The sequence below is a fragment of the Macaca nemestrina genome, chromosome 12 (assembly GCF_043159975.1).
Source record: "Macaca nemestrina isolate mMacNem1 chromosome 12, mMacNem.hap1, whole genome shotgun sequence".
NCBI lineage: Eukaryota > Metazoa > Chordata > Mammalia > Primates > Cercopithecidae > Macaca > Macaca nemestrina.
In genome coordinates, this window is record NC_092136.1 from 93,319,251 (window position 1) to 93,345,495 (window position 26,245).

Below are 26,245 nucleotides of genomic sequence, written 5' to 3' on the forward strand. Positions count from 1 at the left end.
TGATTCTTAACCTCGTAGATTTAGATAAAGTAATAAAACTTTGAGAAATATAAAGAATCTTCTGATATTGCACAGTTTTGATATGGTGGGAGAGAATATGAGGCACAAAATTCTTTATAGGCTCTTGGAAGCCACTAGATACCAGAATGCTGTGCAAAAAAAGGTAACAAATGAATTTTATATAAATAGGTTCCAAGTGGCCGGGCACAATGGCTCATGCCTGTAATCCCAGCACTTTGGGAGGCTGAGGTGGGCAGATCACGAAGTCAGGAGTTTGAGACCAGCTTGACCAACATGGTGAAACCCCATCTCTACTAAAAATACAAAAATTAGCTGGGTGTGGTGGCGCACACCTGTAATCCCAGCTACTCAGGAGGCTGAGGCAGGAGAATTGCTTGAACTCGGAAGGCGGAGGTTACAGTGAGCCGAGATTGCGCCACAGCACTCCAGCCTGAGCCACAGAGCAAGACTCTGTCTTAAAAAAAAAAAAAAAAAAAAAAAAAATGTTTCCAAGTGTTTCTGGAGAGCATTTTCATTCTCTTGTAATAAAACTAACAAGAGCTATATATTATGAATCTTGCAAGCATTTTATTTCTTTTCCTTTTTTCCAGTATAGAACTGTTTTAGCCATTTATTTTGTGATAACATTCACATTTTCAATAAACTAAAAGTCATTTGGAGTTCAGGTAAATTAGTTTCTTCTTTCATTAAGAAAGAAGCTTTGCAGTATAGCATGTTGTGTTAACATCTAAATATTGTGAAAATAATAAAAATAGTTTACTCCTTTTTCACAGTAGTATGTTCATTTTTTTACATTTTAAAAGTTCCATTTTGGCCAGGTGCGGTGGCTCACACCTGTAATCCCAGCACTATGGGAGGCCGAGGCGGGCGGATCACGAGGTCGGGAGTTCGAGACCATCCTGGCCAATATAGTGAAACCCCATCTCTACTAAAAATACAAAAATTAGCTGGGCATGGGCACTCGCCTGTAGTCCCAGCTACTCAGGAGGCTGAGTCAGGAGAATCGCTTGAACCCGGGAGGTAGTGGTGCAGTGAGCCGAGATCGTGCCACTGCACTCCAGCCTCAGTGACAAAGCAAGATGTTGTCTCAAAAAAAAAAAAAAAAAAAGTTCCATTTTAAGTGGAACATGTTAAACTATGCCAAAGGGATGCGATCAGCAAAATCCATACTGGGACAAACTATAGACTGACCATGTCATTTCATCAAATAAATTGGAAGGTAAAAACTTGGAGACAGAAGAGATTAAAAGAGACTTGTAATACTGTCCTCCGGGTTAGGATACTTATGCTCGTACCTCTTAGTCTCCGCCTTGTTCTCGTTCCTGTGAGTCTTTTAAAAAAAAATCTGTTAAATGATGAGGTTCAATCATGTGATTTCTAAAGTCATATCCAACTCTGAAATTCTAAATATGTTGGTAATATGAATAGAATCAGATGAAGGAAGGGTTGGTGGCATAAAGCCTGATGGTGGATCACATTTGGCTCTGGGCATGTGTACTTTCCATGTTAGGTCACCCCACTCTAAATGCCATCCCCTGAAACACAGCTTTTCATAATCTCACTCTAGGTGTCATCCCCTAAAACCCAGATTTTTCCAATCTCTCTGTAGGTGTCAACCCCTAAAACTCAGGTTTTTCCAAATGTGAACCACTTTCCATACCTTCCAGGACCCTTCCCACAGAGGTTGCAGAGCACAACAGTTCACAGGTCCTGGAATTAGACTGCCTTTCACAAGAAATGTGATGTGAAAAGTTATGCACCTTAATTTTCTAATCTTCTAAATAGAGTAGTCTGCAAAATAGAGAGACATTGTGGGGATTAAATGAGATGATGCATGTAAAGTACTTAGAACACACAAAAAGAGAGGCTATAGAAAGATATGAACCAGTCCCAATGAATGGATCATATTTAGATCCTAATTCAATTAAACTTAAACAACATTTATTGTATTTTTGAGACAAGCTTAAATTTGCATACTGCCTATATACTTGATGAGATTGAGGAATTGTTACTTTTTACAGACATTGTAATAACATTCTGGCTGCATTTTAAAAAAGAGAGAGAGCCTTGTTCTTTTAAAGATATATACTGAAATGTTTAAAAGTGAAATGAAAAAAAAAATCCATTTTAAAAAAGTGCCCTGGAGAAAATTCGTATGTTTATTTTGTGACTAGCCTCTACTTAACTCTCCAGCCTTATTTCTCAGAGCAGCTAACTCCTAGGTACCCCAGACTCCTTTTAGTTCACTCAGTGTGTCATTGTTCTGTTTCACTCCCATGCTTACACTCACTGAGCTCTTTGCCTGGGAGCCCTCTTCCTCCTCCTCCTTTTTCTTCTTCCTCCTCCCCCTCCTCCTCCTCCTCCTCCACCTCCTTCTCCTCCTTCTTTTTTTTTTTTTTTTTTGAGACAGGATCCTGCTGTGTCATTCAGGCTGAAATACAGTGGCACAATCGGGGCCCACTACAACCTGGACCTCCTAGGCTCAAGGGATCCTCCCACTGCACTGTCCCTTCCACCCGAGTAACTGAGACTGAACGCACATGCCACCACACCTAGCTAATGTTTTTACTTTTCGTAGAGCATCTCTATGTTCTATTTTTTTCTATACCCTTTTTTTCTTTTCTTTTTTTTTTTTTTTTGAGACAGGGTTTTGAGACAGGGTCTTGCTCTGTCGCCCAGGCTGGAGTGCAGTGGCGTGATCTCAGCCGACTGTACTGCAACGGCTGCCTCCCGGGTTCCAGGCATCCTTCCCACCTCAGCTTGCCACACACTACCACGCCCCGCTAGAGCATCTCTATCTTCTAACTGGCATTCATTCATCCTTCAGTTTTGGGTCTAATGATCCTTCCTCTGGGAATCCTATCCTGACATCCCTAGGCTGGGTTACACACACTGCCACTACATACTGCTGACACTGATTGCTACACTGTGCTGTAATTGTCTATTTTTCTATTTCCTCCAATGGACTATGATTTTTTTTAGATGGATGATTATGTACTTTAAGTCTCAAGGATTGGAAACAGTAAGTGGTTTCTAGAAAGATACTAAAAGGCTGGACCAAGACAGCAGTTGTAGAAATGGAGAGCAAAGGCAAGATTTAAAAGAGGTTGAAATAGAATGGACAGAATTGATTGCCTGACCAGGTTTGGGAGGACAAGGATGGAGAGGAGTCAGAGACAATCCAGAGGTTTCTAACATGGAAACGTAGCCAAGATTCAGAAAATAGGAGGCTTAAGCAAGGGAAGTGATGAGTTTTCATGAAGACATTGTTTGAAATTTACTGTAATGTGATTCTGAGAAACAAATGTTTAGTTATAAACAGTACAGCCTGTTTTAGTTTTTAAAAAGCACTGAATTTAAAGCCAAGAGTCCTAGATTCCAGTCCTAGCTTTGCCAATTATTAGCTTTATGACTTTGAGCAAATCACATAACCATTTTAAAGCCAATTTTTTTCTCCATGAAAATGCTTGATAATACTTTCTTCACCTTCCTCTCAAAGTGGTTATCAAAGTAGTATCAGTCATAGGTGATGATTTGTATACAAAAGAAAATAGAAGTGAGAAATGAAATGTTGGAATTGGAAGGAATAAAGGTAATGAGTCATTATTATAAGTATCTGTTTTAATTTAGCATTGATCAGAAAAGGAGGGTAAAGTGGGCCCTGACAAAGTTTTAGAAGAGGAGGGCTGAACATGGCCATTAAAAGTTTTAAGCTATTCTATAAATAAAAGGATTCAATAATATTTCCAGTCTCTATCTGCTGCAGATAAGAAGCCAACTCCAACAGGAGGAAGAGTACCATAACTCTGAGCAGGAAAGAATGAGGAATGAAATATCTGACCTAACAGAAGAGCTTCATCAGAAGGAGATCACTATAGCAACAGTCACGAAGAAAGCTGCCCTTCTGGAAAAACAGTTAAAAATGGAATTAGAAATAAAAGAAAAAATGTTAGCAAAAGAACAGGTATGCAAACAGGCAGAACAGTGCTTGTCTAGGGCACGCTCTTGCTCAGTGCCAACTGGAGCCTTCATTATTGACTAATGAAAACATTGCATTTCTTGGTATTATTTCTGAGACTAGCTTCACAGAAATGCTTTGTGGTGTTACGTAAATAAAACCTTTGAGAGATAACACGAAGTGTCACCAACAAAAAGCACTAGGGCAATGACAGTGCAAGACAATTTCATTCAATCTCATCTTTCCATTTTCTTGTAACCTATATTCTGATCACCTCCCACAGTACACTCTAATCAAGTATTTCTTTCTGAGTATTTTTTTCTGTATTTCTCTTCCATTAACATTTTTATCTTTAAAAAGAAGTCTCTATTCCATCTCTTCTTCAACACTTCCCACCCCTCCCCCACATTTCATGTATTTCTTTTAGGCTTTTTACAAATGGATGTTGAAACATGAAAATTAGTTCATATTTACTGAACATACAAATGCACAGCATGGTGCATGGGGAAAAACAGCAATTGTAACATTCTTCTGTTGAAATACAAGTAATGTCTACATCCTTCCTTTCCTTCCTGCCTATTTATTTTTTAAATTCCCTCCATCCCTTACTCATGATCAGATGGATGGCCTACTATTGAAAGCACAGGGTTTATCTGCCTTTTTACCCCAAATCTAAAGGTTTTGACAGCATCATTTAATAATTTTCTAGGCATATGAGGGTCACTTCACAAATAGCACGCCTAAAATCGTGTGAATTATGAAAACCGAAAAGATTTAGCCTTTGCCCTGTTGTAAGCCTTAAACCGCGATTTATTGGTGCAGTACACAGGAAAACAGCACAGATGGGAAAATCGCTTTGGTTGTACCTGTAGAGGGAGGGATATTTTACAGGTGTTAACAGTGATCTGGGTAGTTGGATTATGAATAATTTTTATTTTCACCTTTATATTTTTGTACATTTTCTAGGTTTTGCCAATGAGCAAATAATTAGTAAGTGACAAAAGTAAATCTTTTTAAGGCAGGTGTTTTATACAGAAATGAGTCCTAGAGAAATCAAAGGACAGATACTATATCCAAGTCTTGTCAAGTAGAATAAATCAGGGAAAGATAAAATAAATTGAGAGACAAAATGAAGTAGTCACTAAAAAAGATGGAACTTTGGCAGAAATATCAGAAAGAACAAAATTAAACATGAAAGTTATGTATTGCCTATTGTAAAAATTAATCAGTTGTTGAATAAATTTAATGGACAGTTATTCAAACATGTTTTTAACATGTGCTTTTTCTGGTGACAATTTGCATACAATAGAAAATAGAAACCAGAAATTGAATTTTGGGATTAGAGGACAAAAGTAAATGAATCATTACTGAAAGTATATGTTTGTAGTTTAGCATTGATCAGAAAAAGACATAAAGTGGTGCCTGCCAAAGATACAAGAACTAAATCAGAATACTTGAATGTTATTGATTATACTGAAGAAGTATTTCCCTTCATTACACTTAGAAAATATTTGTATTCGCAAAACAAAATTTTAATAGAATTATGAGTTTTTATTACGAATTTTACATTTACCTTTTATCTACTAATTTCAGGTCTCAGATATGAAATATAAAGCTGTCAGAACTGAAAACACACATCTAAAAGGAATGATGGGAGATTTAGACCCTGGACGATACATGGTAATATGCTGACATCATTCAATAAATTGAACAAAGAGATTACTGAATTGGTCACAATTAACTCAGACATCATTTATTGAGCACTTGCTATGTGTTAGACACAAAGGAGTTGGATGGTAAATTATCTTGCACTTCAGCTGAGGTTACTTTTATCCTCAGGCTAGAACATTGGAATGTCTGATTTTCTCCCTTGTTCTTTGGTTGGATTGGGCTCAAGTCTGATCATTTCCCTCAAATATGCCAAGCATGCTATTTCCTTGCTTTTGTTCTTGCTGTTGCCTTTGAAATCCTACATCCTACATGGCCTGATTCAAGTGCCAATCTTCCCCCAACGAAGCCACCCCTGAAACCCCAGTCAGAATGAATACCACATTTAGTTTGTATTTTGTTCTGGCTTGTTTTGTTGCTTGTCACTTTCCCAGTGGATGGCAAGCAGGGAACCATGTCTTATTGGTGTTTGTTTCACCAGTACCTCACATCTTCAGGCATAAAGTAAGTGTTCAATGAGTGTTGGTTGATTTAAAAGAGGGAGAAATGAATGAATTACTGAGGATAAGGACTTCTGGTTTTAACCAATGGCTCTATAGGTTTACACAAAGGAACTTAAACAGTCTCTGTTTATCTCCTTTTTTTTTTTTTTTTTTTTTTTGAGATGGAATCTCGCTCTGACGCCCAGGCCAGAGTGCAATGGCGCAATCTCGGCTCACTGCAAGTTCCGCCTCCTGGGTTCACGCCATTCTCCTGCCTCAGCCTCCGGAGTAGCTGGTACCACAGGCGCCCACCATCACACCTGGCTAATTTTTTTTTCTGTATTTTTAGTAGAGACAGGGTTTCACCACATTAGCCAGGATGGTCTCAATCTCCCGACCTTGTGATCCACTCGCCTTGGCCTCCCAAAGTGCTGGGATTACAGGCGAGAGCCACCGCGCCCGGCTTCTACATCTCCTTTCAATTGTTTAATGTAACAATAGAAAGTTGATCTTTATACGAGAATTTTTATTTATTGAATGAATGAAATATTGTTAACTTGTTATCATTTATTTGCTCTGAGGAAATTCTAAGATAATTTTCTACCATATGAGGAATGGAAAGGATAAGAGATGAAAATGGTAATTACTTAATCAGGCCTCAGTTTCCTCAGCTATAAAATGAGGGAATTGAATTAAGCATTCTCCATTGGCCCTCCTTAAGCTATCACACTATATTTCTGTGATATTATGTACTTGTTCTCATAATGGTCCATATTCTAGCATCGAAAGAGTAGAAACGTTCTGGAAGCATTCTGTCTTCTTCTTTGGGCATGGTTAATGAATCCTGTGATTGGAGTACAGATGAATAAAAAGTAAGGCATAAGTGATTTTCCTATTTGTTACATTGAAAAAACTGTGTGTCACCTATGACACTTTTGTTTCTAAATGCTGAACACACAAAAAGTTAAATCAGATCCTGACTCCATGAGTGCCTTTTTCACTCACAAAATGGTATTTGTGTTTTTTTTTTTTTTACATTTCAGTCTGAATGTTTTTAAAGTGTAAATTCTGGGTTATCACAGCCCCCACTGAGCGTGCTTAATTCTGGCTCCTTTAGGAGTTTGACTTTGTTCACCTTTTTGTGTTTTTAAGAAATAGCAGACACAGAGATGTATAAAGAAGCTTATGACCCACAACCCTATCCCAATCCAAAGATATCCAGTGCTAATGAATTAGTGTTTGTGGTAGCATTCTGTAACTTTTTCCTTGCATATGCACACATAAGGAGGAGATGGGTTGAATGTTCTTTTACAGAAATAAATGTACAATATATACATTATTCCAAAACTGCATTTTGACAGTCCATGAACATCTCTACAAATCAGTAAACATCCTTTTATTTTTCTAATTTCTTAGAAAAAAATGTATATTCATATAAGATATACGTAATTTTTTACACATTTAATCGTAACTTACATAAGGGCAATTTTAGTGTAGTCATTTTGTTGTTGCTGCTTGCTTTACTCCTCCCTCTTTCCTCCAAACATCTACCCACATTATACCCCCTCCTCTAGATGATACATGTTAACTACTTGGTATGTATTATTTTAAACTTTTTCATATATATATACATATAGTCATATAGTACCTATTTGGGGATTTTATCATCTTTTTAAAGTTGAATCATAACACATACTTCTCTGTCTTGTTTTTGTTCACTCAACAGTATCCCTTGGAATCTTTCCAAGTTAACTAATTTAAGTCTATTTTATTTTTATAATATTATCAAGCTATTATTTTTATAATATATTATTTTTATAATAGCTTGATAATATTCCATGGTGTGTATCAAAATTTATTAAATGATTTTTATAGTTATTTCAGGGATAATTTATTCAACTCTGTTTCCAGAGTTTTGCCTGATGAACAATACTGTAAGAAAAATCCTTATACATACACCTTGGAATAGCCTTCCTAGGAGTAAAATTGCTAATTCAAAGGATATGTTTGTTTTAATTTTAATAGCTATTGTTAAATCATATGTCTACCATCTCTGTATGAGAGTACCTTTTAAAATTTCATTCTTGTAGGCAATAGGTGTTATTGGTCTTTTTAATTTTTGTCATTCTGATGGTTATAAAGTAATTTCTCAATAGGTCTTTAATTTGCATTTCCCTGACTTACCAGGTGAACATATTTTTGTATATTTATTGACAATGTGTATCAATATGAATTAGAAATATCCTTTGCCCATTTTTCTGTTGGCTTATTTGTCTTTTTTGTGTCAATTTTTTATTTTTATTTTTTATTTTTTGAGTTGGAGTCTCACTCTGTCACCCAGGCTGGAGTGCAGTGGTGCAATCTTGGCTCACTGCAGCCTCCACCTCCTGGGTTCAAGCAATTCTCCTGCCTCAGCCTCCCAAGTAGCTGGGATTACAGGCACATGCCACCATGCCCAGCTCACTTTTTTTTTTTTTTTTTTTTTTTTGAGACGGAGTCTCGCTCTGTCGCCCAGGCTGGAGTGCAGTGGCCTGATCTCAGCTCACTGCAAGCTCCGCCTCCCGGGTTCCCGCCATTCTCCTGCCCCAGCCTCCCGAGTAGCTGGGACCACAGGCGCCGCCACCTCGCCCGGCTAATTTTTTTGTGTTTTTAGTAGAGATGGGGTTTCGCCGTGTTAGCCAGGATGGTCTCGATCTCCTGACCTTGTGATCCGCCCGTCTCGGCCTCCCAAAGTGCTGGGATTACAGGCTTGAGCCACCGCGCCCGGCCGCCCAGCTCACTTTTATATATTTTCAGTAGAGACGGGGTGGCCAGGTTGGTCTCAAACTCCTGACCTCAAGTGATCTGCCAGCCTTGGCCTCCCGAAGTGCTGGGATTACAGGTGCAAGCCACTGCACCCACCCTCATGTCAATTTTTAACAATGCTTTTCCAAATCTGTTGTTTGTAACTTTATGACTTTTTTTGGCCATGCAAAATGCTTTAAACTTCTAGTTGATCTCTTTGTTTATAGCTTCTTAGTTTCTTTCTTTGACTAACAGTTCTCCCTTCTAGATATATATAGCATCAGTTTTTTTTCCAAAGATTATTATATCTGTCATCCAAGTCTTTAATCCATTTATTTTGCACGGGATATAAAATGGAAACCAAATTTAAATTTTTATATAACCATTAAGCTCAATTTATTTAGTTTATCCTGGTAATTTCCTGTTGGATCCTATTTGGAATTGAATTAAGTTTATAGGTTAACTTTGATTTGGCATTTTCATTATAGTAAATTTTTCCATCCGAGAATGGCTTTCCATTTCTTCATATTTTATGTTTTTCAACAAGATCTTACCATTTTCTTTGTATAGGTTATGTCCTTTTCTTTTAAAATGTATTTCTAGGTGTTTTTTAAAGATGAGTTTGCTGTTAAAATAAAAAAATAAAATAAATAACAAAATTTATTCCCAAGTGTTTTGCAATTTTTAGCACTGTTATGAATAAAATATTTTCCTTTTTCAATATCTTGTAACTTATTGTTAATATAGAAAAATACTAATTATCTTATTAATTTAAGTAGACTTTTTACTAGAGGTTTCTTAGGGTTTTCTGAGATACAAAATCATATCAACAAAAAATAGTTGTATCTCTTTTCCACTGCCAATAGTAGGTTTTTTCTTTTTGATCATATACCATTTGCTAAAACCTCCAAGAAAATATTAAATAATTATAGTGCTTGATGGAAATTTTTCTAGTTTTTGATTTTAAGTGATGTGGTTTTAGAGTTTTGCTGTTTCATATATTTGTTCTTAATTTATGGTCTTAGTATCTTTTTCTATTTTACTTAGAGTTGTTATTAAGAATTGCTGCTGGTTTTATCAAATGCCTTTTTAGGAAATATGACATTATATGGGTTTTGTTTTTTAATTTATTGATGTGTAATAGACTATGGTTAACAGATTCCCCAATATTGATCCACCTTTGAATTTTTGGAATAAACCTTTTTAGTCATTGTCTTAGTTTGATGGGGCTATTGTAACAAAGTACCAAAAGCTGGCTGGCTTGAAACAACAGAAATTTATTGTCTCACAGTTCTAGAGGCTTGAAGTCCAAATTCAAGGTGTCAGCAGGACTTTGCTCCCTCTGAAACCTGTAGAAGAGAATGCTTCATTACCTCTTCCTGAATTCTGGTAGTTTGCCAACAATCGTTGGCATTCCTTGACTTGTAGATACATGAGCCCAATCCTCTGTCTTCATATGGCATTCTTCCTGTACCTCTGTCTTCACATGGGCATCTTCTTCCTGTGCTTCTTCCCATCATCCTCTCTCCTTTTGTGTCTGTTTCTGTGCCCAAATTTTCCCATTTTATAGCATGCTAGTCCTATTGGATTGGGGCCCACCCTAGTGACCTCATTTTTTCTCTGTAAAGACCCTGCTTTCAAATAAGGTCACATTCTGAGGTACCGAGGGTTAGGATTTCAGCATGTCTTTTTGGGAGTAGCACAACTAAACTTATAATAGCTATATCTTAGCAATTTTGATATACTATCGGATTCTATGTGATAATATTTTATTTAGAAATGAAGATCTACAGACCTCCAGTTTCAAAACAGTGGCATAAAAGCAAACTGGCTTAATTACCCCCACAGAATACCAAAAACAAATATGCAAATAAAGGCTATATATGACAAATGTACAGCTAACATCACACTAAATGGGGAAGAATTGAAAGCCTTTCCTCTAAGATCTGGAACAAGATAAGGATGCCCACTTTCACCACTTTTATTCAGCATAATACTCAAGTCCTGACCAGAGCAATTAGACAAGAGAAAGACACAAAAGGGCATCCAAATTGGAAAGGAAGAAGTCAAATGAACTCTGTTCACAGATGATATGATCTTATGCTTAGAAAACCCTAAAGACTCCACCAAAAAAACTGTTAGAATTGATAAACAAATTCAGTAAAGTTTCAGGATATAAAAACATACCAAAATAAGTAACATTTTTATACATCAATAGTGAATAATCTGAAAAAGAAATCAAGAAAGCAATCTCACTTACAATAATTACAAAGAATATGAAATACCTAAGAATCAAAAGAAGTGAAAGATATATACAAGGAAAACTATATATTTCTGATGAAAGAAATTGAAGAGGACAAAAAAATGGAAAGATATTCCATTCTCGTGTATTGGAAGATTTAATATTATTAAAATGATAATACTACCCACAGCAATGTACAGATTCAGTGTGATCCCTTCAAAATGCCAATGACATTCTTCAAAGAAACAGAAAAAAAACTATCCTAAAATTTATATGCAAAAACAAAAGACCCTGAATAGCCAAAGAAACCCTAAGTAGAAAGAACAAAGATGGAGACAGTATACTACCTGACTTCAAAATATACTACAAAGCTATAGTAACCAAATCAACATGGTACTGGCATAAAAACAGACACATAGACAAATGGAACAGAATAGAGGACCCAGATATAAACCCATGCATTTAGAGCCAACGAATCTTCGATAACCACAGTAAGATACCACTTCACACCCACTAGAATGACTAAAATTCGATATATTGAAATAATGTATTTTCAAGAATATACAATAGGGAAAGGGTAGCCTCTTTAATAAATAGTGCTAGAAAAACTGGTAATTATATGTAGAAGAATAAAACTAGACTCCTATCTCTCAGCAAACAAAAATCAAATAAAAATTGATTAAAGACTTAAATCTAAGACCTGAAACTATGAAACTAATAAAAGAAAACATTAGGGAAATACTCCATGACTTTAGTTTGAGCAAAGATTTTTTTGTGTAAGATCTAAAAATACAGGCAATCAAAGGAAAAATAGGTAAGTGGGATAATATCAAGCTGAAAAGCTTCTGCACAGCAAAGAAAAGAATCAACAAAGTGAAAAGATGACCCACAGAATGCAAGAAAATATTTGCAAACTATCCATATGACAAGGAATTAATAGCCAAAAAATATGAGGAGCTCAAACAACTCAATAGTTAAAAAATAATAATAATAATTTGATTTAATAATGTTCAAAAGATCTGAAGAGACATTTCTCAAAAGAATACATACAAATGGCCAACAGATATATGAAAAAAAAGTTCAGTATCACTAATCATCAGAGAAATGCAAATCAAAACCACAATCAGATATCATCATATCCCAGTTAAAATGACTTTTATTTAAAAAGACAGATAATAGTGGATGCTGGCAAGGATCTCGACGAAGGGCAACCCTCATACACTGTTGGTGGGAATGTAAATTAGTATAGCACCTATGGATAACAGTATAAAGTTTTCTCAAAAAACAAAAACTAGAACTATGATATGGTCCAGTAATTCCACTACTGGGTATATATCCAAAAGAAAGGAATCAATATATCAAAGAGATACCTGCACTCCTATGTTTATTACAGCATTATTTTCAATAGCCAAAATGCAGAATCAACCTAAGTGCTTATCAGTGGACGAATGGATAAAGAAATGTGGTATATATACACAGTGGAATATTATTCAGCCAGAAAAAAAAGAATGAAATCCTGTCATTTGTAGCAACGTGGATGAAACTGCTGGAGGTCATTATGTTAAGTGAAATAAGCCAAGCACAGAAAGACAAATATTCCATGTTCTTACTCATATGTGGGAGCTGAAAACGTGGATCTCATGAAGACAGCAAGTAAATTGGTGGTTACCAGAAGCTAGGAAGGATAGGAGGAAGGGAGAATGAAGACAAGTTGGTTAATGGGTACAAGTATACTGTTTGGAAATGTTACCTATTGTTCAGCACTAGGTAATATATATGTGTACATATATGTATGACCTATTATACATTTTGAAATAGCCAAAAGATAATAATTTTGTTTCTAGCATAAAGAAAAGACAAATATTTAAGGTGATGATACCTCAAGTACACTGATTTGATGTCTACAAATTATTTAAATGTACTAATTTATCCTATGTACTCTGAAAATACATCTATTGTGGATCAATAAAAGAAGAATTTAAAATCTGTGTGTATAAATGAGATTTGTATATGGTTCTTTTTCTACTTGTTTTAAGGTTATATTGTATTTATAATATAAGCTGAGAACTTTATGAGTTGTTTAGAATCGTTTAAGTAATATTGGAAGTACCAGTTCTTTAAAGATTAGAAAGAATTTAGCTGTGAAACTGGACCTGGTAAATCTTCAATTATTTTTCCACTCTCTTTTCGAGTACTTGGTATATCCAAGTTTCACTACTATTTCTCAGTAATACTTCTTAGGTTATTTTGGTAATTTGTATTTTTCTAGGAAATCAATTTCAACTTGTTTTATTATTACAAAAGGTAGTAATGTCCTACAATTTTTTTATCTCTTCTATATTCTGTTTATAATTCCCTTCTTATTCCTAAGCTTGTATAGTTTAGCATGCTCTCTATTTTTTGTTTTAACTCTGACTCTCAAGTGATTTATTTTTTTAGTATTTAAAAATACTGACTTTTGGATTTATTATTTTCATACATTTTTCTTAATTTTATTGTTTTTAGTTTTATAAATTAATTTTCTCTTCCTGCTGTTTTATTTGGTTATACTTTCTTAATGAAGAAAATTTCTTGAAATGAAGAAAACTTTATCATATCTATTATATATTAAAATTTCATAATTAGGAAAAAATCCATAATCAGTTAATTCTTTCTGAAATAATTGGAATGCATAAATATAGAATTAAATAATTGGTGCTGAAATTTTGCCTCAGGATATTTACATCATTATTTTTGTCTTCTAAAATATGTGCTATTTGGGAAATATTAAAATAATAACTTTTTCCTTTCTACAAGGAAATTACTGATCTTCAGGTTGGTTATTTCTAACCAAATATAGCTTTGAGAATCTTTCTGCTTGACAATCTATGAAGCTCCCTGCTCATTTCCACTTAGGGAATGAAAGTTTACCATAGGCAGTCGCCCAGTTCTAGGAATGCAGCTCCCATTTGGGGAATGTACTGATGGGACTAACTACCTGGTATCTAAGGTTTCCTGGGTCTCAGTGAGGAATGTAGAATAGTGGAGAAAAGTGAAGGGTTTTCTCTTATTCTACTCTTGGGTAGCTAACAAATAATCAAGCTTATTGTGGTAGGTTTTTTAATGCCTTATTTACTTAGTCCTATAATTGTATTATTAAGTTTCCTTTTATTTAAGAAAGTTATAATAAAATCATATTTAATTAGAACTCAGAATCTGTGGTAATTTTTAAGAAGACTAATTTGCGGCCGGAAGTGGTGGCTCAAGCCTGTAATCCCAGCACTTTGAGAGGCCGAGGCGGGCGGATCACAAGGTCAGGAGATCAAGACCATCCTGGCTAACACGGTGAAACCCCGTCTCTGCTAAACAATACAAAAAATTAGTCGGGCGTGGTGGCGGGCGCCAGTAGTCCCAGCTACTCCGGGGGCTGAGGCAGGAAAACGGCGTGAACCCGGGAGGCAGAGCTTGCAGTGAATGGAGATCCGGCCACTGCACTCCAGCCTGGGAGACAGAGCTAGACTCCATCTCAAAAAAAAAAAAAAAAAAAAAAAAAAAGACTAATTTGCTTTTCACTATCTGTAAAGTTTTCTAAATAAAATAGTAACGTAAAAAATTAGTACCCTTGGCCGGGCGCGGTGGCTCAAGCCTGTAATCCCAGCACTTTGGGAGGCCGAGACAGGCGGATCACGAGGTCAGGAGATCGAGACCATCCTGGCTAACACGGTGAAACCCCGTCTCTACTAAAAAATACAAAAAACTAACCGGGCGAAGTGGTGGGCGCCTGTAGTCCCAGCTACTTGGGAGGCTGAGGCAGGAGAATGGCGTGTACCCGGGAGGCGGAGCTTGCAGTGAGCTGAGATCCGGCCACTGCACTCCAGCCTGGGTGACAGAGTGAGACTCCGTCTCAAAAAAAAAAAAAAAAAAAAAAAAAAAAAAAAAAAATTAGTACCCTTACAATGATTAAAACATCCATTCACGTACTGAAATTAACATGCTAACTACAAAACATCATTAAAGCCAGTCTTTCTGTCAAAATGCTTTGTTAGCCTAATTGTTACTGTTAAATTATACAAAAGTAAAAAAAAAAAAAAAACCATACATGCAAAGTATTATTTAGACACTTCAGTAATTCAGCCAGCCTCATCCTAATCTGTTGAAGTAAATGAGCGCCAGGAGGTTTTGCCATTTCAATAATAAAGAAATTGATTAAAATTATCAAACTCTAAAATTTTGAAAGAAACAAAAGTTGAGTAACAGATGGATAAAAAGAATCCATCAGAAACACAAGAGGTGGGGGTGGATATATTCCTGAAATCATTAGAAATGCATTTAAGAAAAACATTAAATTAAATTAAATGGCTCCGAAAAAGGGTTTTGTGAGGGAAAATGTACTCTTAAATGTAAAACATGCAAATACATTACCTGTGTAATTCTTTTAGTTCATGCTCACAACACTTATTTAATTGTGGTACATTTAGGAAATCGCAGGGTTTTAAAAATCGTTATTATTATTCTTAATTACTTTAAACCAACATTGGATCAAAAATAATCACAGATTAAATCTAATTTTATAGGAAATGCTTAAACAAAATTTTAACTGATCAGTGGACCACCAAGAATTCTATACTTTGGTAGATATCTTATTAAGAGTCACATTATGAGTCTTATTCTCAACGCTTTTCAATCAGGTCTGCCCATATGATTTTTTTTCCTTATGGAGAGAAAAAATTTATAAGACCCTGCCTCCTTTATTTTTATCACAGATCTACTCTAATTTTAGAATAAGCATTCTTTCCTCTTCTAAAGCAAGAGACTACAGATTGCTCTATTCTCTGCATTTGCATCTCTCAAAAAGAATAAATGTTGAGAAATCCTAAAGGCAGAGCTTAATAAGCAGAGAAATACCTTCAATGGCCTTCCTTTTTCAAAGAGCACCTGAGTCAGTAGCTTTAGAAGCATATCTTTTCCTGTATTGATTTGTGGAAGATGTTGCCCTCCTGAAGCATTTTCTTCCATTCAAAAATGAGACTTTGCTACATATTTGCTAAACTTCTATAATAAGTAGTAAGTGGAAAATGTAGTAAGCAGATTTGGCCTTTGAAGCAAAAAAAGAAATACGTAAACATTTTTAATACCTAATATGTATGTATTTCTGCACTTATTTATTACTCTTGATACTAATATGATAGGATGTAAATAATTTTCAATGTGCAATTAGTCAAAAATTTTAGAGAACTAAGGATGATTTTATGGGATGCCTTTATGAAAGGCAGTCAGAGCTTTAAGCTTAGGAACTTAGTTCTAAGCTGTAATTGTTTATCGTCTTATAGACTTTGAACCATAGATATTTGGAGCTTCAAAAAAGATGTTTTACTCAAGTTATTTTTGTATGCTAAAATGTTACCCTTTTGAAAACATAGAACTATTGTTTAAACAGCAGCTACACAACTCATGCATATTTGAATCTGAGGACTAGAAAGAACTGTGTAAAATCATTTAGAGCATTTTTCATGAGTTTTTATTGTGAGAATATATCCTATTTTTAAAAATTTTGTGAAAAGTTTAGATACTCCTTATGAAACTTCTTATGTTTAATTGAAATGGCCTCAGCAATCTTTATTCTTACTCTAAACCTCTCATTTTGTAATTTAGACATACTTCATATTCTATTCTGAGAACACACTAAAATTGGGTGTCTCCTACCAGATAGTGAAACTTTGTAAGGAAGATACATTGCTCAGAATTGTGTAGAACTGGCACAATCTCGACTGTAAAAGCAGTAAGATAGAATAATCCAGAATCAGACCCCAATCTATATTTAGTATATAACTTGCTGAATCATCCAACAGTGGAGAATAGATGTTTTAATCAATGTGTGATTAGAATAATTACAATAATTATTAATTTTTAGTCTTTTCTCATTTTGTACAAAATTAATCCCAAATAACTAATTAAATGTAAAATAATGAAATTATAAAACAAATAGAAGAAAATACAAGTGAATATTTATAGCTTTCAGAATGAAAAGAAAAAACATAAAAGCAAAGAAGAAGTCACAAGGGAAAAAGACTGACAGATTTCATAAATAAAAATTAAAAAAGCTTTCTGTATAAAATATATCACGCACTAAAATTAAAACTTAAAATCACATGGAAACATATTTTCAACTAACTTAAGAAACAGTAACTTAGGATTAGTACACCTAATGTAAAAAAAAAAAAAAAAAAATTCCTTCAAATTAGTAAGAAAAACACAGACACCCTAATGAAAAAATAAGCTAAGGACACAAATAACACAGACACCCTAATGAAAAAATAAGCTAAGGACACAAATAGACAATTGACAAAAGATAGAGTAAAATTTGCCAGGAAGCGTATATATTCTACTTCACTAATAGCTAAATAGAAGTTACTATTTTTATCTATCAAGTTGGCAGATTTAACCAAATGGTAATATTGAATGGTTGGGAGTGTAGTAAGACAGGCTCTTTAATACATTAGTGGTGGGAATTTATGAGATGGAAATTTATGAGATTTATAGGGGAGGGCGATAGACACTTTTTAATCAAGGTCTTCAACAACATTCACACAATTTAACCCAGTGGTCCCACTCCTTGGACTCCAGCTAGAGAAATATAGACCAAGATTTGTGTATAAGGAAATCAACACAGTGTTAATTATCTTGGGAAAAAAAAAAAAAAAAAAACTAAATTCAACAATAGAAGAATGGCTAAATGAATTTATTTGTACCTCTACCGATGCAGTCATTAAAAATCTTATTTTTTAAGAATATACAATGTTAAAGGGAAAATAGTTTCTAAAACTTTACTGCATTTTATACATTACAGTTTTGTAACTATAGTTACAATGTTGTAAGTATGCATATATTTTATACTGACTATATTATATTTCATATTGATATTTATACAGTCTTGTACTCCATAGCAATGTTTTAGTCAACAATGGACTGCATATTAGGACAGTGGTCCCAAAAGATTATAATATTTCTACGTTTAGGTATGTTCAGATACACAAATACTTATACAGGTTTGTAACCTAGAAACAATAAGCTTTACCTTACAGCCTAGGTGTGTAGTGGGCTATACCGTCTAGGTTTGTGTAGGCACACTGTATGATCACATGATGAAATCAGCTAATGTCGCATTTGTCAGAATGTATCCCCATCATTAAACAACACATGACTGTATATTGATTATATTTTCCTAAGTAGCCATATGTTATAATTATATTGATAGTTTATGTTGACATTGTATTTTCCATGTAGAAAAAAGACTAGAAAGATATAAATGTTAATAGCAGTTATCACTGAATGTTGGTAGTATGGAATATTTATTTTCTTCTTAATACCTTGTATTTTCTATAATGACATGATTTTATGTGCCCGTATATTAATGCATGCCTTATTTTAATCAGAAAAAATTTTAAAATTTAATGCATGTTATTTCTAGTTCCATTATTAATCAGCACTAGAAGGTAGAGTCTATGAACACAAAAGAACTTGAAATCTAGCTAATTTGTTCTATTAGGTTGGTGCAAAAGTAATTGCGGTTTTGCCATTGAACGTAATGGCAAAAACCACAATTACTTTTGCACCAACCTAAGTAGATACAGAGAGTAATAATGCATAGAGTAAACCTTTTCTGTTTTGGAGCATGGGCAATATTGTATTGCCCATCCAACAGTGGGGATGATGCAATACATACACCATTGCAGATGTGTTCGGCGGCACCTACCCCTGGGTATCTGCTTGTTGTGAGGAGATGAGGAGGTGGAAAGGAGCATTTAGAAAGTGAGCAAGAGTAGAGTCACATCACTCGGCTCAGATGAAAGGGCCTTTCCAGCACAAGTCTCCAAACACACAGAAAATATGCATTACTTATAAGGGACAGTTTATTCAATGATAGTTTATTTTATTCTCTAGAGTATGGACTTCACTAACAGGGAACATTCAAGGCATACATCTATTAATAAACTGGAATATGAGAATGAAAGGCTCCGAAATGATCTTGCGAAACTTCGTGTCAATGGAAAATCAACACGGACTAATCAAAACACCTATGAAGAAACAGGAAGATATGCCTATCAAAGCCAAATAAAAGTGGAAAAAAATGAAGAGAGGTATGCTGGCTCCATTATATAAGGGCATAAGTTTAAAAACATGTAATTAAAATTTATTTTTAAAGAATTCAAATTATAACTTTACATACTTTCTCTTCTGTGGTTTAAAATTTATTTTATAATGATAATGCAGTAGACTAAATACATTGCTTTATAAGAAATTGATTGTTGATTTGAAATGCGTGGAGTATTACAGTGGACTTTAGTTTGTTAGTCATCTCAGATCATTTTTGGAAGCTGAGGTGGTATACAAAACATACAGATAAGTAATTTTACTTTTGATGTCATGGGAACAGAGAAAACTAGATTTTAATATGTTAGGTATATTGTTCAAAAAAAATAGAAAATATAGGAACATGTCCTTTCTCACCTACCTTCAATAATAGATACACTTTCTTTTTTTGTTGTTTTTGGCTTTTGGGGTTTGTTTGTTTGTTTTGAGACGGAGTCTCGCTCTGTCACCCAGGCTGGAGGGCAGTGGTGTGATCTTGGCTCGCTACAACCTCTGCCTCCCGGGTTCAAGTAATTCTTATGCCTCAGCCTCCCAAGTAACTGGGACTACAGGCCCCTGCCACCACACCCAGATAATTTTCGTATTTTTAGTAGAGACAAAGGTTTCACCATGTTGGCCAGGCTGGTCTTGAACTCCTGACCTCAAGTGATCCACCCACGTTAGCCTCCCAAAGTGCTGGGATTACAGGCGTGAGCCACCGCACCTGGCCAACAGATACACTTTCTATTGACATTCTAGCAGTGGCAACAAATTATTGGCGATTTTGTAGGGAAGGAATCTATGAATGTATAGGTTTTCTCCAAATGAAGAGAAGTGTATGGAAAATCATTATCTGCTGTCCACATTATTCCCATACTCTGTAAAAGGTCTTATTAAAAATTCAAATATATCAACCATAAAAATAGGCTAATTTATTCAATTTTAATAAAAGATTTATGGAGTCATAACTGTCTCTGAAAGCCTTTTACTGCTTTCCCAAACTTGGAAAATGCTGAATGAAATAAGCAAGTTTCTTTTATACAATATTTCTCAGAGCCATTAATATGTTAACTTACACTGTGAGTGTCCAACAAGGGATATGGTATGCAGCACTCCCCAGACATATTTGATATCAATTTATTATTTAATTTCATAGTGCCAAGAAATGGTGGATTAGTAGGTCCAGACCCAACTTCATTGCAACATTTGCTCATAAGCTCATAATATTTAGCGTGAAAAACCTTATATTTTGTTGTTATACAACAAAATTAATATTTACAGCTCTGGAAAATTTTCTTAACCTTTATCACCCTCGATTTTCTATCTGACAAGATTAGTAATTGTAGGATTTTCGTGAAGATTATAGGAGAAAAACTGCATACAACTTATAGTTCCATAAATGTTAACCATTATTACTAACAAAATTGTTAGTATTTATAATAATATTAATATTTCTCCCACAGCTTATGGTACCTAAAAAGTATATTTTGGCAAGTAGACAAATGGCTGAATCTGACATAGCCTCAAAGATACTTCTGTTGGGGAGAGGTGGTGCCAGACTCATCTGTTTAAGTAAGCATACTCAGCTCTGCAGGTAGATAAATCCATAAGTCCATGAGATATATTAAAAAAATATATGTTCAACATAAAACAGATGTTCAACATTCTTGTGGGTATAGTACAGTTCCCCCCTACTTTCAGCACCTCAGCCACGTATGTATTAGAAGGATATATTGTAGCCCTATACAGGAAACAGTAACCATTCAAAAGCACCAAATGAATAACCCCTTTTCAGGTAAAGAAGCAAATGAAGGAGGACTGACTGCCACCCCTGGAAAGCATCATGGTGGGGTGCTGTGGTGGGGTGTTGGTAGTGGCAGCAGCAGCAGGATAAAAGCAGTGTAGGATGAAAGAGGTCACTGGGCATGGCCATGGACCAGTTCTCTGGTGAATGTGTCCATGTGAAGATCTGTCCAAAGGAGTGTAATCTTGATTTTGGTGTAAGAATATATGTTCTAATATGGAATAAATAAACTTTACAGGGTACTTATGGATTCATTCTCCATTGGTCAAATTATGACTCCCATGTACTGTATATAGTTGCCTCATTGCGAGAGAAAAGCAAGCCCATGAAGACACTATAAAGGGTCACCTGGGTATGTTAGTCACTGATCTGTATTGAGCACCCACTGGGTACAGAACACTATTTCCTATTCATGCTAGTTGGAAATAACTGAAAGCTTTAGATGGAGATACCAGGTGTTGTTATTTAAACAAAAAGACAGTTACTCTGCCTTTTATTACTTTTAGAAGGTATTTTTATTGTTTGGGTTGCCCCCTTTTTTCTCTTTGTCAGGCAGTACAGAATGTGTTAAAAGTGTCTTAACAAAAACAAGACAGTAGGGGACACAAAAAGCAACATAAGAGGTAAAATGCTCAGCAGGAGATTATCTTAATAAGCAGTTTAGGCTGCTATTCCTGCTGCAAAGCCTTGTGTCCTGCCAGTTTCATTTGTTGAAAGTTTCATTAAATTTGTTTTAATGCCTTGTCTGATTTCAGTGTTCTCCAGTGACCTGTTTTTTAAAAGAAACAGCATTTCAAATGTTCTGAATAAATTATTACCATGTAAAACCTACTATGGGGAAGAGTTGTTAAGATACAAGGACATTGTGAATTCACCAGTGAAGAACTGCAAAGCAGATATCTCTGTTAATGTTACCAACTGAAAAATGAAATCATCTTGCTTTCCCTCACAGCACAGCTCAGTGAAGTGAAATAGTGAAAACCTATATGTAGATTTGTTAGGCATAAATTAATCAAAAACATACAAATTATCTTTACATATCAATGACTAATGCAGTAAGGTCTTGTTGAAGTATTTGAGGAAGGAAAAAGCTTTTAGATAAAAGTATATGAAGAAAATGTTCCACAAAATGTTAAGATCCATAGTCTAATTTTAAGGCAATTCTTGTTTTTAACTGAGGAAGATTTGTATAATACATTCTTAAAATAATATTTTATTCACTCTGAAGCAACTCGGTTTTGTTGTTTTTCACTCCTGTTCAAAGTGATACATTTTTAATGTTCACTCACTTAAAATGTGAAGCGTTTTAGAATCTTCTAAAGCATTTGCTTTCCAATAAGACAGGTACTTAGCACTTTCTTAAAAAAAATGAGTGAGAAGTGATTGAATTTGGTGTGGATGTTTTAAATATTGTTTTTAAAAGTTAGAGTTTTGAAGTTTCAGGATAATTTACAAGCTCATTTGGAGTAGTGGTATCCAGAGCTATTAATATGTAACTAATTTTAATGACAAATCAATGTTGTAATAAATGGAGTTTTATCTCTATATAAGACACATGTTTAAAAATGAATTTATGGTTTTAAAAGTTGTATCATGTACTAGACAGATTTTAGCAGTCAAACATTAATCATTAAAACAGCTTCAAGTCTAGCTAATAAATTAAGAGTTTCTAATACTAAAAAACCACAGTCAGCAGGTTTGTAATAACCACTCACAAGATCTCTTGTCAAGGAATGAATAGCCATCTAGAAGCCTAAAGTTGAGAATGTTTGTACCGTGGTTTTGCTCAATAAGTAGCAAAACGCAGGTTGACAGTTCTAGGCCAGGAAATAATGAGCAGTTCACGGAATAGGGAGTTTAGTGGACTGTTGGAAGGTGAGGCTGGAAAAAGGTGAAGAAGGAATCTTGCTCCATGCTAAGAACATTATCCTATGGCCAAGGAGAATATTAATGGAGGGACAGGACTGGATGTACATGTCCAACAAAGCTGAAAATTGTGAAGCGTTGACTCAAGTCTCAAGTGGACAGAGTTCTGCTCCCCAGCAAAGCAACTGGGGCCTGCTGTCCTGGTGAAACCATGCAGCAGCCTTGTAATAGGCCTGTGGAAAAGATCATTGAACAGATCAGCTTGTGAAAGGATATTAAAAGCCTTCCGCAATCATTTTTAAGATAGCTTTTAAATTGATATGTATAGCACTTTATGCAAGGTGGTTTTATGAAGTATTTGAATAGCTGTATTCTTGAAGAAGAACTTGTCAGATATAAAGATGATTTAAAACAAAAGTACTTTACTTCATAATGTCATCTTTCCTTTCAATCTCTACATTTTATTGATCTTATACTAAAAAGAATGTCCCTATATAAATGTTAGTAATTAACACCATAAAACTGTATCTGTACATCCAAAGCAAAATGGATAATTAAGATAATTATTTAGATAATTTAGCACAAATAATACTTTGCTGAAATCTCTGTGAGATAACAGAGAGATATCTATTTCTTGAATCGCTACTAATTGTTTTCACCGTGCTTTGAAGTATAGATAGTAACCTCACTCAAAAGGTTCAGCTAAAGATTATATGCAGATGTACTATGCAAATGTTATAATTCTACTTGAATTGTGAGATGTTTCATCTTATTGTGCACATCATAAACCATGTTATTTCAGTTTAATTTGCTGTTCTGTTTCCATGGTAATTATAGTTTGGGAGAATGAGTAAAAAAAAAAAGATATATCTCAAGATAAGCAAAAATGGAAAACATGTTGTGTTTGTTTCTGTGTACTAATTTACAGATGCCTCACTTAACTTTTATTGCTATTTGTATGCATAGCTTTGAAAATGTTTGTATAATAAGAAACAAGTCTATATAAATTAGACAGTCTTTGGATAAGACTGGAGAAAAATAATGTGAAAATTTTTTTAAACTCTGTTAAACTATGAAGCCTTTGAAAAGGGCTAATCAATACCTGTGGAGAATTTGAACCATTAGTAAAAATAAATAATTTCAAATTGAAGGGATTTTCGTTTTGATGGTCTTTGATTTTTTTTTTTTTTTTTTTTTGAGACAGAGTCTCACTCTGTTGCCCAGGCTGGAGTGTAGCGGCGCAATCTCGGCTCACTGCAAGTTCCATCTCCCAGGTTCACACCATTCTCCTGCCTCAGCCTCCCAAGTAGCTGGGAATACAGGCACCCACCACCACACCAGGCTAATTTTTTTGTATTTTTAGTAGAGATGGGGTTTCACCATGTTAGCCAGGATGGTCTCGATCTCCTGACCTCAGGATCTGCCTGCCTCAGCCTCTCAGAGTGCTGGGACTACAGGTGTGAGCCACCGTGCCTGACCTCTTTGATGATTTTATTACATCTAAACCCCAGTTTCATGAAATATATTTAATCCCAAACAGCCCATACCATTAGGACCTTTTTTGTAAAACTTTAGGATAAATTGGTTATATGTTTTATTATTCATTTGCTTAGTCATCAAACCAAAATTCAAAATCTCAATGTTATTGTTTTCACTCTCATTTTCTAACCTATTTTTTAGCACAAACTAATTCCATGCTATATGACTTTCATTGAAATAGTGGGGTTTTTTAAGTCAAGAAAATCTGGATTTGAGTCCAAAATCTAAAGACATCACTTCCTAGCAATTTATTCTGATTTAAAAAGTAAATAATTAGACGAATAATTGAACTTTTAAATCTTAGTTTCCTCATCTGTGGATAGTATCCGCCATATTAGGGTTATTTTGAAGATCAGATTAGTTTAATAATAATACCTAATCTTTACTAAACATTTACTATGTGCCAGGCATTGCTTTCTAAGTGTTTTACATATATTAATCATTCAACTCTCATAATAACCCTTTTTTAAGTGAGAAAATTAAAGTCACAGAGAGATAAAGTTACCCGCTCAAGATCACACAGCTAGTAACTGGAGGAGCTTAGGAGATGATGTAAATTGAAAGCATGTTTTAAATTATCAAAATATATAGAAATTAGAGTTATTCAAAGATTTGTTGGCTGGGTGCAGTGACTCATGCCTGTAATCCCAGCACTTTGGGAGGTCTAGGTAGGTGAATCACAAGGTCAGGAGATCGAGACCATCCTGGCTAACACGGTGGAGCTCCGTCTCTATTAAAAATACAGAAAATTAGCCTGGCGTGGTGGCAGGCACCTGTAGTCCCAGCTACTTGGGAGGCTGAGACAGGAGAGTCTCTTGAACCTGGGAGGCGGAGGTTGCAGTGAGCTGAGATCGTGCCGCTGCATTCTAACCTGGGTGACAGAGCAAGACTCTGTCTCAAAATAAATAAATAAAATAAAATACTTGTTTAGCATAAAAAAATAGTATAATTCTGTTAAGAAAGCCAGTGAGGTTAAGTGTAAAAGAGAATAGAAAAAGAGTATCTACTTAGAACTGTCAAGGGCAGCAGTGTAATTAGCTGTTTGGAGATTTTTCTCAAACTGCTTTACATTATTAAAATAAATGACAAAGACATACAAAAGTATAGCACAGAAAGGGAAGCAATATAGGCAATAAGGATCACAAAATACTTTTAACAACTGTTAAGTTTTCTGCTTCATTTTTAATCATCCTAAGTCCTTTAAATGAAATAGAAATTATTCATCAGGAAAGTCATATTCAAAGAAATGGCCAGGTAACAAGCCCAAACATTTTGTTGTGTTTTCCCCCTATTTAGACATCTGAGAGATTAAAATCCTTAGCTACATAAATAAACGTGTCCTTGATAGCAACAACAACCATTTCTTCTCTTTTAGACTTAGTCATGATTGTGAGCCAAATAGAAGTACGTCTCCCTTGCCACCTTTGACATTTCAAACCAAAGAAATGACAAGTCCTTTGGTTAGTGATGATGATGTATTCCCACTGGTGAGTTGCTGGTTGTGGGCTTTTTTTTTTTTTTCTTTAATGGGTTATTGCTTTACTCTTACACTGATGTCAATAAACTGATGTACATAGTACTTTGTTTTTAACCTCACTCCTTGAATAGGACTCCAAGATGGGTCTGTAAGTCATTTGGCCATACCTATCTATAGAAGGAAAAAATATCCATAATATTTCATAAAGTGTTTCAGTCAATGGTTACTAACCTCTAATGCAGGCCAGAATTACTGGAGATGGTTTTTTTAAAAAATGCAAGTGTTTGGGACTCAC

General features: G+C 34.9%; 2 protein-coding genes across 10 annotated transcripts in view; one reads left to right on the forward strand and one right to left on the reverse strand.

Annotated features, from left to right (window-relative positions):
* Positions 1–26,245, reverse strand: part of LOC105484354 (uncharacterized) — a 350,064-nt gene that overhangs the window by 81,478 nt on the left and 242,341 nt on the right. Inside the window, exon 4 of one of the 4 annotated variants that reach the window (XM_071075472.1) lies at positions 8,643–10,262. The exons of the other annotated variants lie outside the window; for them this stretch is intronic. The gene's annotated coding sequence lies outside the window, so the exon portion shown is untranslated. Of the gene's footprint in view, positions 1–8,642; positions 10,263–26,245 lie in introns of those variants that run through there. 4 annotated transcript variants of the gene reach the window in all.
* The window catches only part of LOC105484353 (deuterosome assembly protein 1), a 100,682-nt gene that overhangs the window by 64,414 nt on the left and 10,023 nt on the right, over positions 1–26,245 (forward strand). For 5 of the 6 annotated variants that reach the window (XR_988880.2, XM_011745887.2, XM_011745886.3 and 2 more), the window contains 4 exons: positions 3,788–3,985; positions 5,573–5,659; positions 19,076–19,272; positions 25,849–25,960. Coding sequence is in view for 5 of the 6 variants with exons in the window: in XM_011745887.2 (XP_011744189.1) it covers positions 3,788–3,985; positions 5,573–5,659; positions 19,076–19,272; positions 25,849–25,960 (594 nt within the window). In the remaining variant the exon portion in view is untranslated. Of the gene's footprint in view, positions 1–3,787; positions 3,986–5,572; positions 5,660–19,075; positions 19,273–20,727; positions 20,845–25,848; positions 25,961–26,245 lie in introns of those variants that run through there. The other variant, XM_011745888.3, reaches the window with a different exon arrangement.